Consider the following 14,599-nt stretch of genomic DNA (forward strand, 5'->3'; position numbering starts at 1 on the left):
CTTGGGCCCGCGGTCTGCTCACAACACCATGCAGATCGTTGAGTCTCACATACACCGCGTGCTCCTTTTGCGCGGGGACCTCGTAGGAGGTTCGGCTCTCTACCCGAAAAAAAAAAAAAAAAAAGGCACAGCTAATTGCACACACAAATCTCAACTATATTATTTTACAACGGCAGTGTCTGTCTACCTTTCGAACAAGAACGCAGGATTGTTTCGCGACAGAAATATAAATGATTAGGATACCTAACCGAGCAGGTTAAATACAGAACTTATTGACACCAACTTATCTTGAATCAATAAAGACTCCTCATAAGACCATTTATGTTCAGTATATGATTAAAACTACTTTCGGTTTACTACATAGATTTAATTACGCATTTATTATTTTCATATCCACCACCGTTTCGTAATACTTTAGAATTTTCGTGCTTATGGATCAATCGGCCATGCCATATGACATGTCCTTCTTCAAACGAGGCTTGTGAAAAGTATTAAACGGTAGGCAGCGGCTTGGCTCTGCCCCTGGCATTGCTGAAGTCCATGGGCGACGGTAACCAGTCACCATCAGGTGGGCTGTATGCTCGTCTGCCTTCAAGGGCAATAAAAAAAAGCTCTATCTCTCGGCCTATATTTAGGATGTTAAAAAGAATGATTTGACATGTTCCTAACTAATAAAATATCATTAATTTATTAGAGATTAGAGAGATATATAGATGGATTAGAAAGAGATAGAGAGAATTTATAAGAGAAGCACTTGGTGGTACCATGCGGTTCATGCCAGGAACGTCACATGTGGTCGCGATCCTCAGCAGTGAGGGATCGATATAGAAGAATTTATTAGACACTAGAAACAACCGACTGAACCGCAACGACTATTACTAATGGTAAATAGTTTAAGTTGCTCTCAGGCGAGGGGGTAAAGCAAAGCCGCCGTCACCGAAAACATGTCTTGTCGGATCCCTCGGATCCACTCTCGGTGCTTTTAGGCTCTTCAAGCACCGGTCACCGTCCTCGTCGAACTTGTTGACTCCGACGAAGAGTTTGACGTGCAAACTAGCCTATAGATAGAACCCACTGAGCTTCTCGCCGGATCTTCTCAGCGGGTCGCGATTCCGATGTGGTAGTAGATTCAGCGAATTACTGCTTTTGATAGGGCTAGTGTTAGCAATTCTCAGGTTGAGCCCGTGAGCGCCGCGCCACTTTTCAGTTCTTCGTATTATTAGCGTTTTTGCTATTCTGATATAAATATAAAGTTGTGAAGCCTAATCAGAATTTTTCTGAGTGAAATAGTAAAAATTATCCATCCATCTGCGTCCTGACAAACTTTCACATTTATATTGTACTAAAAGTCCGATAGTCATGTCTAAAAAAGAGACAAAGCTTTTTTACAGTCCATGAATACACTTTACGAGCGGTCAAGTGGTTCAAGATGTATCGAGGTACGAATTTAATTTTTGCAAAATAAAACCCTTGTCATATGTCCGATGTCTTTTTTGTCACATTTCTTAACCTTTTTTATTGGCGTGGATGAGAAGATGAGCTTACGACCACTTGAAGGAATTTTGCGCAAGGACTTTGCCTATTTTTTGACTAAAATAACTATTTTATTACAGTTAAACAAAAGAAAACGAACTCAACCAGAGAACAGACCTGAGCTAAACGGGTATATAGCCAATTCGACGGTCTACGTGACTTCCATTAACGAAAACGGTGCTATAGAAAGCAAGCCAACTATATCATCGCCGAAATCTCAACCTAAAGCTCTCCAAGCGAAACCAACACCGGTCATAACGAACGGAATCGACAACAAAGAGGCAATAGAAGAAGAGAGAGAAAAACACGAGAACGATCAGAGCGAGAAGAAGGAACTTAGTGACGAAAAAGATTTAAGTGTGTGCGTTGTGAATGATGTGATTAGTGATGCGTACAGTGTTGCCCGTGAGCATTTGAACAACGGCCGTAGTGAGAAACTGTTGGATCAGCCCGATCATAGGATCAGGGCCACTGCTGTCATCGAGAGTAACAAGTTGGGACCGGGAGAGAATCGGTGAGTGGAAACAAATTTTACGTTGGGTTAAAATTAATTTTAATGTAAGAAAATATTAGTTATGGTTACGAAAGGCAGTATGTTAGGATTCCAGCAATCGATCGGTGCAAAATGCGAAGAGTTCTGCCTCTCTGTCTCTTCAACGTCGGTGCCGAGCATTACAGGCAAGACGGTTGGCAGCGACAAGTCTGCTCTTAGCTAGACATACGGAGTTATCAAAGGTCCTTCGCCGTATCCTCGTCGCAGCTATATCTGCAATTTATCTAAATTAACATTAATTATTCATTGCCAATGCTAAATTTATAAAATTATTTTTTTATGGTTTTATTTCAAAGCTACAATCAAGTGTACGACATTTTGATCTAATATCGTTTAACCCGAAAAATCCACACGGCACTAATGACGAAAAATGATAAATAAAAAAATTGTCCCGAAAAAACAGGATAATCGTATTGATTTTTAACTCCACTTGCCTCGCAGAATTTAAGCATATATGTTTAAATCTGTCAATTCATTATTTATGTATTTAATTATTACAGTCTACTTACAAACAAACAGTTAAATCAAAACATTTCCAAGGAATTGATGTTAGCTTTTAACAACAGTTAAAATATAGATAGGTCGTACTGTAATCCTTTTTTTTTTTTTTTTTTTTTTTTCGGGTAGAGGGCCGAACCTCCTACGAGGTCCCCGCGCAAAAGGGGCGCGCGGGGTATGTGAGACTCAACGATCTGCATGGTGTTGTGAGCAGACCGCGGGCCCAAGGATTTTAGAGCCCACCCACTAAACGACTCCTCTGCACTCTTACACCCGACGTCCGATCCCCTCCGAGGTCAGAACCCGGATGAGGTAGGGGGGCTACCGCGGTCAACACTACAACCAGACGGCGCGGCTCACCCCAAGGACGCCCAGCCGACGGAGCCTTCGAGGCGAATCGAAGGCTCTGAAACGTCGGCCGTCTCGGTACGGCAGCCCGTCGGGCCGCCCAGACGGTGCCGCTGGTGTCCCGGAATACCCCGCTGGACCAGAACCAGCCTGCCGGGTCGGGACGCGATACACCGTCGACCGGTCGCTCTATTCACTCCACGGCAGCGCGCTAGAGTGCTGGTAGCGCGCCGCGCGGCCTCACCCCCTCAGGTCGCCCCTTGACCTTCACCGGGGGGAGGCCGCCACCTACAGGGGCCGGGACGTACGGGCGTATTCCCGCCTCCGGCCCCCGGCTCGACGGCGACGGATCGGTGCGGAAAGGGAAGAGCTCTCCCTCTCTCGCTCCGCCGCCTCCTTCTGCGAGATGGTGGACTCGCAGAAGTCGAGCATCGCCTTCCAGGACGCGTCGCTGCCGAGCATCGTAGCCACGACGCGCGGCAGCGAGAGGTCCTCTCCAATGACCGCGACGAGGGCGGCGCGTTGCTCGTCGAATCCAGAGCAACGCGCCAGCGTGTGTTCCGCTGTGTCTTCCTCGTCGCGGTCCGCGCAGTGGTGGCACTGCGCCGTCGGTTCCCTTCCGGCTATCTTGTGCAAGTACCGGCCGAAACAACCATGGCCGGTAAGCATCTGCGTTAGCCGGAAGGTGAGGCATCCGCGGTCGCGGCCCACCCAGTCCGCGAGAACCGGGCGGACCGCCTCGACGGTTCGGAGGCCGGCCGACGGGTCCGCCAAGCGGCGAGACCACGCCTCCAGCACGGACCGCCGAGAGTGGAGCCTCCGCGCTCGAACTACACCTTCGCTGGGGCGCCCTTCCCCCCTAGAGCGGAGGTCGCTACGCCACCTGTAATCGGCAGCGAGCGCCTCCGCCTCCAGGTCCCAGGGTGGCGCCCCGGCGAGCAAGCACGCCGCCTCGAAGGAGACGGTGCGGTATCCTCGGATCGCCCTGACCGCGATCGCGCGCTGCGGACGTCGCAGCGCGGCGACGTTCTGGCGGGTCAGGGCGTGGCACCATACGGGCGCGCCGTATAGTGCCATCGACCGCACCACCCCCATGTAGAGGCGGCGCGCCACCTGATCGGGACCCCCGACGTTTGGAAGAAGCCGGCTCAGAGAGCCGGCTGTCGCCATCAGCCGAGGGCCCAACTTCGCAAAGTGAGCGCGGAAGTTCCACCGACCATCCAGTTCAAGGCCGAGGTACCGAAGACCGGTCACCCCGACCCCGACGCGGACGCCTCCGATCACGAGGTGGGCACCCAGAGGCGGCGCTCGTCCCGGCCCGTGAAACAACAGGGCCTGGGTTTTGTCGAGCGCCACCTCGAGTCCCAGCCGTCGGATCCTTGTGACGACGTGTGCCACGCCTGCGCACGCCAGACGGGCAGACTCCCGGTAGTCCCTCCCCGGAGCCACGACCAACGTGTCGTCGGCGTAACAAATTACGCTCAGCCCGGGGAGGGGACCCCGTACGACGCCCCGCAGGACCCAGTCGTAGCCGATGTTCCACAGCAGGGGGCCCAGGACAGACCCCTGCGGAACACCGCGCTCGACGGGGAAGCGGTACATCGCCCCACCGTGTCCGATGCACTGGATCGACCTGCCCTCGAGATAGGAGCCGATCAGTCGGCGGAGGTATGCGGGGACGCCGTGATACTCCAGCGCCCCCGCGATCACCGACCAGGGCAGGGTGTTGAAGGCGTTCCTTACATCTAAGGATAACGCCATCGCCACCCCGCCCCGGGATACGGCTTCGTCGGAGAGGGCACGCACGCGCTGAATTGCGTCTATCGTCGAGCGGCCCTCTCTGAAGCCGTATTGTTCCGCCGAAAGATCGGGACCCGTCTCGGTCAGGTGCCGGACGATGCGGGCCGCGACGATCCTCTCGAGCATCTTGCCCGCTTCGTCCAGCAACACGATGGGGCGATAGCCCGCGGGTGAGTCCGCGGGGCGCCCGTCCTTCCGCAGAAGGACCAGTCTGCCCGTCTTCCATTTCGACGGGAACCGTCCCGACTCGAGGCACGCTTCGAAAAGCCCCCCGAGCCGGTCCCCTAGGGCCTCGAAGGCCAAGCTCCAGACCCGGCCGTGAACGCCGTCAGGGCCGGGGGCCGCGTCCTTCGCTCTCATTCTGGACACGGCCGCATGGATCTCCGCCCCCGTGATAGGGGGAGGGGGCTCCTCGGCAGCGGGAACGCTGGGGCGACGCGGAGGCGTGCCCCACGTGGCGTCCATCTGGGGGGGCTCAAAGTCCCCCCCCGCTGCCGGCGGGAAAAGCGCGGAAACTATTTCCCGCAGCTGCCGAGGCTGGAGCCGCTCGGTCACCGGGAGCGCCCACGGCTGCAGTTTCCTGCGAACCATCTTGTATGGGCGCCCCCAGGGATCTTCGTCGAGCGACTCCAGGAGAGTCTTCATGCTCTGCTTCTTGGCCTCGCCGATGGCCAGCTGCAGCGCCGTCTGCTTTTGACGACAGTCAGCGTGCAGCCGGGCCGCCGTCTCCGCGAACGTATCGTCGCGACGACGGCGGCGGCGGTGGCGTGCGCTCCGGCGGCGCGCCCTCACGCACTCCTCGCGGAGTCTTGCGATCTCGGGCGACCACCAGAACGCACCCCCACGTGGTGCTCGGGGGCCGACCCGGGGCATGGCGGCATCACAAATGTTTGCCATGGTGCCCCGGAACCAGTCGACCTCCGCATCCACGTCCGCGAGCCGCGCGGGTTTTGGCGCCCACGCAGCAACAGCGGCCGCCTCCATCAGCAACTCCTTGTTCATTCGTTTCAAGGCCCACCTGGGGAACGAACGGGGCGCACCTTGCGGGAGCTCCTCCTCACCGCGGGCGCCCGCGGCTGACGACGACGACAAGGAGGAGACGGAGAGCTCGAATCGGACGTATCTGTGGTCCGAGAGCGTCTCCGCCCCCTCGAGTACGCGCCAGCCGCGGGTGCGGCGCACGGCGGACGGGGACGCGAACGTCACGTCCACGTGAGATTGCCCGTTCCACCGCACGCAAGTCGCGACCGTGCCTCTGTTTAGGAGACAGAGGCCGGTCGCGATCGCCCACTCCGAAAGGGCCTCGCCTCGCGAATCCGTGCGGGGGGAGCCCCAAGCCGTACACTTGGCATTGAGGTCCCCCGCGACGATGACCGGGCGGGACCCGAGGCGGTGTAAAAGCGCCTCGAGCCCGCCCAGAAACCGTTCGAATTCAGCGAGGCTCCTGTTCGGAGAGAAGTACGCCCCGATCACGACGGTCCCGTCGATCCTAGCCGCGACGTACCCGGGTCCCCTGGCCACCATTTCCAAGGGGGGTAACGCCGCGGACTGTCTTAGTACGATGGCCACGGAGCCGTCGACGTCCCCCATCCAGCAGTCCTGGTCGGTGGGGACGAAGTACGGCTCCGCAGCGACAGCGACGTCGATTGACCACTCCGCCATGGTGTGGACGAGGAGATCCTGTGCCCTGGCGGAGTGGTTCAAATTGCACTGGAGGAAGCGGTGGACGCAACCCATTACGGGGCTACGTCCATCGCTCCCTCGTCTGTCCCGCCCTGCGGCTCGTCTGGTGCCGCGGCGGGAACTGACTCGCCGGCTGCCCTTATTGCAGCCGGCCTCTCCTTCTTTTTATTTTTCTTGCCGCCCCTCCTCGTTTTGGTAGAGGAGGGGGCGGACTTACACGCCGGGCCCCCGGCCCGGTGGTCGGCCTTCCTTTTAGCCGCGTCGCACAAGACGCAGTGCGGCGCGGCTGTGGTGCAGGAGGCTGCCTTGTGCCCCGGTTGGCCGCAGCGGAAACACAGATCGCTGCGGTCCACGGTCGAGGGGCACTTGGCGAGGCCGTGGCCGGTGCCGAAGCACCGAAGACAGCGCCACGGCCTGGCATCCTGCAGCTGCACGTGGGCCACTACCCAGCCCACGCGCAGCCTTCCTGGGCTGTCGGAAGGCCGCCCCTGTGGAGGGGTGGCCAGGAGGGTCGCCGTTGCAATCGGGCAACGCGCCCACGCCGTCCGGGTTCCGGAATATGTCACCCGGAGCTCTCCAACTTTGACGTCGGCGAGGGCGCAGTTGCCCTGCGACGCGATGGCCGCGGCGACCTCCTCCTTAGTTGCGCACTCGTCGAGGCCCGTGATTTTGATTTCTCCCATCTTCACGGGCCGCGCGATGCGCACTACCTCGGGGTCCGGCAGGATTTCCCGCAGACGGACCGCCAGTTTTTCTGCCGCGGCGCTGGAATTTGCGCCGGGGCATTCTACCAGGCGGGCCCCGTTGGCTGTCTGCCGGACCTTCAGGCCACCCTCCACGCCGAGGGCGTCCACATTTACGCCGCCGCGCGCCTGGGTCATCACGTCGTGATACGTGATGCCCCGTTCTTTGGCGGCCGGCAGCAGCTCCACGACCACTGCAGCCGACCGCGGGGCGCGCGGCTTTCTGCGTGCTCCTCCTCTTCTTTTTTGGCCCCTCGGCTCCGCTCGACCCTCTTGGCGGGGAGCAGCGGCCGCAGGGACGGGCTTGGGGCGCGGCGCAGCAGGCGCCGCCACCTTCTTGGGCCCGCGCCGCACCACCGTTGTCCAGGCCTCTTCCATATTGGCCGGGGCCGGGGGCAGCGGGCGGGGCTGGGGAGTCGGTGCCGGTTTGGCGGCGTTGACGCCTCCCTTCTTCTTTGTCCGGCTCCTGCCGGGCCCTGCCTTCGCAGGCTGGAGCGGAGCAGGAGCGGATGCCGGTTTCTTTGGGGGGGCAGATCTTGTTGCCCCCGAAGCTGCTGACCGCGAGACAGTCGCGGCGGGAATCCTCGCAGGTGTGGCTGTCTGTTTGGGGCCGCTATAAGTTTTAGCGGCCACTGTTCTACGAGGTGCGGGCACAGGCGCGCTGCCTTTCACCTCATGGGCGAGGGGCGGTCTCGCCCGCTCCACTTTGGAGCTGCGCGCCTCCTGTATAAGGAGCTGCCGCCTCAGCTCCTCGACCTCAGTGAGGCCTTCTGCTTCGGGCGGAGGAGGGACAGGGGCGGAGCCGCGTTGCCGCTCGATGAGATCGGCAACCATTGTTCGCAGCTCGGCCATGTCGACGCGGAGCTGACCGTTCTCCGCCCGAAGCAGGCCATTCTCGGCCGATACTTGTTCGAGGCGGGTGTGCAGCAGAGCCACTTCCTGCCGCAAGCCCGCCGTCTCCGTCGTCGTGGTGCGGTCCACGACGTCCTGCAGCCTTTCCTCAAGTGTGGCGGCCGCAGATTTCATGGCCGACACTTCTGAGCCCTTGAGGCCTGCAGTCGACTTGGCCGCAATGGTCTCAACAATTTTTCCGGCTATTTTACATGATCGGAGGGGGTCAGAGGGACCCACCAGCGTTAGGGATCGCTGTAGCCGCTCGATCTCTTCTAGCTTTCTATTATTTTTTGCCTCACGGCAGGCGGCCCTAGACTGCGCCGAAGAGGCAGCGTCCAGTCCGCAAGACGATGGCTTGTTAAAGTCAAATCCTGTGGCGGGCGACGCCGCAGCAGTCGCCGGCCCTTCCGCCAACGCCATATATTTGGCGCTGGCAGGCTCACCCTCCGAGGAGTCAGACGGAGCGGAGGACGCCGGCCGTCGAGCCGACTTCCGCTTCCGCCGAGTCCGTTGCCGAACACTATCGGCGAACAGCGCCGGAGTCTCCCTTCCACTTGACGCGTCGCCCCTCGCGGAGCTTCGCGCCGAGTGCAGGGAAATCAGGCTGTCGCAGCGCTCCAGTAGCACGGTGGGAACTCTGTCCCTTACGCGACCCGTGCCGTCGCCCCCTTCGTCTTGACAAAGTTTGCCCCCCCCAGAAACGGTGGGGCAGCGTGCGGCCGATCGCTCGACCGCACGGAGGGATTCTCCCCCCGCAGAACGGGAGGTACCCTCCTGGGGTAATAATTTTTTAACTGTTGCCATTATTCCATTTGTCCTTTTTTATTAACCAGGGGTCGGTCCCCTGGGGTCTGGTTGGTACCCTTGGGACTGGACTCCCTCCAGCCATTCATCCCATCGCCGGGCACCAGAGCTTAGGATTGGGGCATTTTTTAAAGAGGTTTACGTCCTCGCGGCCCCGTGCCTCGCGGCAGCGGCCCCCGTCCCCCACGCGGTGAGGATTACGGGTTGGCCGGCGGCCTGCCGAGTGCAACGAGCAACACGACAGACCACCGCCCGACGCTCAAAAGAGCAACAACCACGAAGCCACGCCGGTATACCGGTACCCCCCTCTGGAGGGCGTGCCCCTGTAGCCGAAGCCGGGGACATGGCGACCAGCGGCCGGAAGATGCGTAAGCAACGCCGGCTCACTTCTCCATCGAAGGGCAGGCCAAAAGTGGCCCACCACCACCCGTGGGCTACGTCCGAAACGGGTCGGACGTGACCCGAAAAACAAAAAGGGGGAAGAAAGGGGACAAGAGAGGGAGCCCGAGCGTCTCCAGGAGGAGCACCCTTCAGCGAGTGAAGGGGGTGGAGAGCCCGCAACTCCCCCTGCTGGTTTTGGTCCGCGTCGTCCGATCTCTTTCGTTGCAAAGCCTAACTAGGCTACCCTACCCCTACACCTAACCTACCTACCTAACACCTAGGAATCCTTGCAACGAAAAAGACCGGACGATACCTCTGGGAGTGGGACTGTTCCCAGAGGATCCCGTTATCCGCCACCTACGGACGCGCCCGGTGGAAGTCCAGCAAAACTCCCCCACAGACGGAGCCCCCGGCCACGCAGAGTGCGCGCCGGGGGGCCCGCCCAGGTCCCTCGGGTCGTACTGTAATCCTGCTAAGCAGTTTTTTTTATTTATCGCTTAGATGGGTGGACGAGCTCACAGCCCACCTGGTATTAAGTGGTCACTGGAGCCCTGTGGTTACTGGATGTCTATCTACAAAGTAAATGCGCCACCCACATTGAGATATAAGTTCTAAGGTCTTACAACGGCTGAAGGTCCTACCACCAGTAATTACGCAAATTATAATTTTGCAGCTTTGATTTTTATTACACGACTAGCGACCCGCCCTCGCTTCGCTTCGGAAACATTAAAAGATGAAACCAAAAAAAAAAAATAAAAAAAAAATTAAAAAAAAGTAGCCTATGTTCATCAGGGACAATGTCGGCTTCTAATGGAAAAAGAATTTTTCAAATCGGTCCAGTAGTTTCGGAGCCTATTCGAAACAAACAAACAAACAAATCTTTCCTCTTTATAATATTAGTATAGATGTTATTCCTTCACCGTGGAAGTCAATCGTGAACATTTGCGGAGTACGTATTTTATTAGAAAAATTGGTACCCGTCTGAGATTCGAACACCGGTGCATCGCTCAACACGAATGCACCGGACGTCTTATCCTTTAGGCCACGACGACTTCATAATCATGGTGTCTAGTAAACCCCTAACACCAGTCGAGCCTAAAAGTGCCTTATCAGTTATAATGAGAGAAAGCCGCGTGCCTACTGTCGACAAATTTTTAAATAACCCAAAAAGTCCAGTTTTGGAATCGATTAGCAACACCAGAATGGGTTTAGTTTTGGGAGCACGATGCACAAATTTACTAAATATGGTAGAGAACGTTTCTCTTTAACCTATCAATAACTACCACAGTCCAATTCGTTTAAGCATATGATTCGCTCATACCCGGTACAGGTATGAGCGAATCATATGCTGAGATACAGGTTCACCTAGTTCAAGCACAGATGCAAATTATGATTGTGTTTCTAGTTCTATGTTAATAATAAATACATAAAAAAAAAACTGTTACCAACACGTCCGAATTAATGCACAAATCACAACGGTCACCGTTCGACCGATGCCTTTTAAAACAGGAAACGGTAAAGCAACAAATAACGAGTCGATGACTAAAAGGAGTTGTGACAGTAATTTTTAGAATTACCGTTATAGATGGGCTCAGGAAACCGAGGAGAGGCTTCGAGAGCCGTAACATTGATACCGCCGTCCAAGGTTCAAGGTTCATGTTACCTGTAACGCGAACTGCTTGGATCGAATATCTTTAGATTAATTTTTTTGGTTCATTTGGAATAATGAGATTGGTCATGTAATAATATCACTAATAAGTCTTTATTACAATATTGTTACGCGCTGGGGTTCGAGATAAATAAAATTTCACCAAAGTACAACTTAAAAACTGTATTCAACACTTAAAACACTTCACAAACACTTTAAAACTCTCATTTCGCTTGTTCCGCTTCGCTTCAGGGGATCCGTTCGCTGTTTCGCTTCGAGTAGTTCCGATAACTGACTGACTGCGTGCCATCTCTACAGCGCTTTTATAGCCGATACCTCATCCCTAGAATTATCGAGAATATTCTACACATCTCTAGTAGTAGTTTCCGCTATCTGTCAATAGATGGCGTTGTAATTCTCGAGAATTCTGGGTACTACTAGATCCTTCCATATTCGTTCGACTGTTCGGCAATAGATGGCGTTACTCTTACCGGCGTAACAATATATAGGCAGACAAGGTCACGGTCATTCAGTTGTGTTATTTCAGGAGTCCATAGACATCGTGAGTTGGAAGTCGTCGCTCACCTTGAAACTTGAGTTGAAAGTCTCAAGATTTTGAACTTCAATGTGCGAACATAGAATATTACCTAGGACCAGATACATTGAGGTGGGATGGATGTAATATGCTTTGCGTAAAGCCTAACCGGCCGTCTCAATAGCCCCGACTGTGCTCCGGCTCGGTCCTATTTCTGCTGTGTAGCAGTAATACGTTTCGGTTTAAAGGCTGGAGCAGTCGTTGTACTATTAAACTGAGACTTTGAACTCATGTAGGTATCAAGGTGGATAGCGGCATTTACGTTGTTGATGTCTATGGGCTTCAGCAACCGTTAAATATGAGGGGGGCCAAGACGAGAAGAAAGAAGATACGACAAACCAGCAAAGAAGCGACAATAAATGACCTAAATCTTGAAGTGTCAGTGATTATAGAATTCGATCACTTGGCGAATACTAATAAAAATAAGAAAGGTTCTATGCGGTTCGTCTTCTATAGAAGATTGTGTTACTAAATCATTCATCAGAATGCGATGGAAATAGCACACGGTACATAATGTCCTTATTTTTGCAGGGAAGGTTCTTGTCATAGGGTACAGCATCAACGCAGTTTTAACAAAATTTAAATAACACTTGAGGGACAGGATTTCATTAGGAAGTAATAAATGTCATTAAAAAGCTAGTACTATTTACGTTTGTACATTACAATCGGCGGTAATTTCGCAACGTTATTGACAAATAGACGAACACAGAACGTGTATTATCACAACGTAATGTTTCCTTATTGAGACATAGGTACATATCATATTTATTACACATGTTTGGTTTGTATTACTCACGTGCTTTTTAATATTGAGTTAATAATACAGATAATTCGAGTTCTGCGATTAAATTGAGGTCGCATTTGAAGTGAGTCGGTTCGTTTAAATGAGTTTCTGATTGGTATGAAAATGAGATTCTCTCTTTTGAGCATTGGTAAGATCAAAAGCATAATAGGGTTGAACAAAATTTGTTTTGATACGTAATCGTATGTATTTATCGTATCGATTGATATTTGGGCGTATCGAGTCGTACTTTATTTGTTTAGATTACTTTAGATAAATTGTTTAAGGTAATATGTGATCCTGTCACGTCTATCTTGAACTGATAAACTATCCTTTCCACCTTCGCCCAAAATATGTCTTGTTAAATCCCCTGGATCCACTCTCAGTGCTTTTAAGCTCTTCAAGCACCGGTCACCGTCTTCGTCGAACTTGTCTACTCCGACGAAGAGTTTGACGTGCGAATTAGCCCATAAACACAAACCATTGAGTTTCTCGCCGAATCATCTCAGTGGTCGCGATTCCGATTTAGAAGCAGCTTCAGCGAAGCACTGCTCTTGCTAGGGCTAATGTTAGCAATACTCTCAGGTTAAACCTGTGAACTCACCTACCGCTCCGCGTGAAGTTGTGATAGCCCCTTAGGCTACCAACGATTAGGTAGGGGGAAAAAAACAGCTTCTGTATTGCGTTGCAGACGTCTCTCAGAATAGCCAAAAATTTGTAAGTAGCGGCTCGGTTGTGCCCCTGGCATTGCTGACGTCCATGGGCGACGGTAACCACCGATGAAATTTGGTAGCGATCGGATCAAAGTTAAATCAAAGATCGGCCAGCAAATCGGGCCGTGTTTTACTAGACTACATATTTATATAATGTTCAATTCTAAACCACGATTTATTGAAATACCGCTTTTTACTAACGATGTGAAAGCTTAGAATGCTAATACAATATAGAGCAAGTAATACCACGGTAAGTATGTTTTGTGCAATTTTAACTTTCATACAGTTAACCAGAATTTAAGTAGAATGACGTCAGATGTTATTATGTTGTTCGGAATATTGACGTATGGGTTTTTCGTACATCGTTTTTATGTGTTGTTTAATTGACATACATACATACTGGTGGCAATCGATCAGACGGACAATAAAGCAAGTATTATTAACCCTAGAGGTCCCGCAGTAGTCGAAATTCGACTATAATTAATTGGAATTGTAAGTTTGTACACTATTATGATTGTATTTTATACTTCTATAATCACAAATTTCGCCAAGACTACACTATAAAAAATATTAACAAAGACAAACCATATTCTATTCTCAATTTGACAACAGACGTCAAGAACAAAAGTTTGACAATAAATAGTATGTATGCGTGTGTGCGTCAAATACATGGTATGTAGTGGGTGTAATGTTTTCTTTATTGATTTAATGTATCTCTTATGCATTATTTTAAAAAAATATTAGCATTGTGCACTTCTTCTCTATATTCTCTATAAGTGTGGAAATTTTCATACTCCTCCGTCCGCGCAATTTTCTTAAAAAGGGATACAAAGTTTTTGCTTCACGTATTATATTATTAACATTAGTGGAAGCCAAAGCAAAGCGTGGCCGGGTTTAGCTCAGTAGTTACTGCAAATAAGGCCCCTCTCGCCTTACATATTTAATTAAGATCATTTTTTTCAAATACATTCCAATTGTTTTTGACCAAATAAAATTGTTTTCATCCATGTTTTCATACCAATAGTGATTTTTATTGTGCTCTTGAAAATTGTGTTTGTAACAATAAAATACCTCACGTTTTTCCTGTCCGCCCTTATGGCGTCAAGTTCGATCGAATTAATCGTCAGCAATAATACGCAACGGCAATAGTAAATAAAAAGATATCCGACGCATTAAAACAAAAATATGAATTATGAATGATGTTAGGAAATAATAAAAATGAAGTATTTTGATAGGCTTTATAGAGAATCAGCAAAAAGCAGTATTAGTTTTGAGTTATGTAATATTGAATATATTGTAATATAAAATAAATAAATTATAAGGAAGATCTGTTTGAAACTTACTACCAAACTTTACTTACAATATTTTACTTAGGTTTAATAAGAAATGAACTACCTATTTTTCTGGTGTGTTGTTTCTTTGATAGGTATTCCAAGTAATCGTAAAATGTATAGAGGCTTTCACACAGCGCTATCGCCGGATCTTCTCAGTGGGTCGCGTTTCCGATCCGGTGGTAGATTCTGCGAAGCACGGCTCTTGCTAGGGTTCGTGTTAGCAACAACGTTAGGTTTGAGCGCCGCGAGCTCACCTACTAGTTCGGTGAATCTAGAATAACCCCTCAAGGT

The 14,599-nt window shown here is 51.9% G+C and overlaps 1 protein-coding gene across 5 annotated transcripts in view; it reads left to right on the forward strand.

Annotated features, from left to right (window-relative positions):
• LOC101742023 (protein PALS1) overlaps positions 1-14,599 on the forward strand; it is a 185,597-nt gene that overhangs the window by 37,399 nt on the left and 133,599 nt on the right. For all 5 annotated transcript variants that reach the window (XM_038017128.2, XM_038017130.2, XM_038017129.2 and 2 more), the window contains exon 5: positions 1,614-2,047. In XM_038017128.2, coding sequence (XP_037873056.1) covers positions 1,614-2,047 — 434 coding nt within the window. The remainder of the gene's footprint in view (positions 1-1,613; positions 2,048-14,599) is intronic.

The sequence above is a fragment of the Bombyx mori genome, chromosome 18 (assembly GCF_030269925.1).
Source record: "Bombyx mori chromosome 18, ASM3026992v2".
NCBI lineage: Eukaryota > Metazoa > Arthropoda > Insecta > Lepidoptera > Bombycidae > Bombyx > Bombyx mori.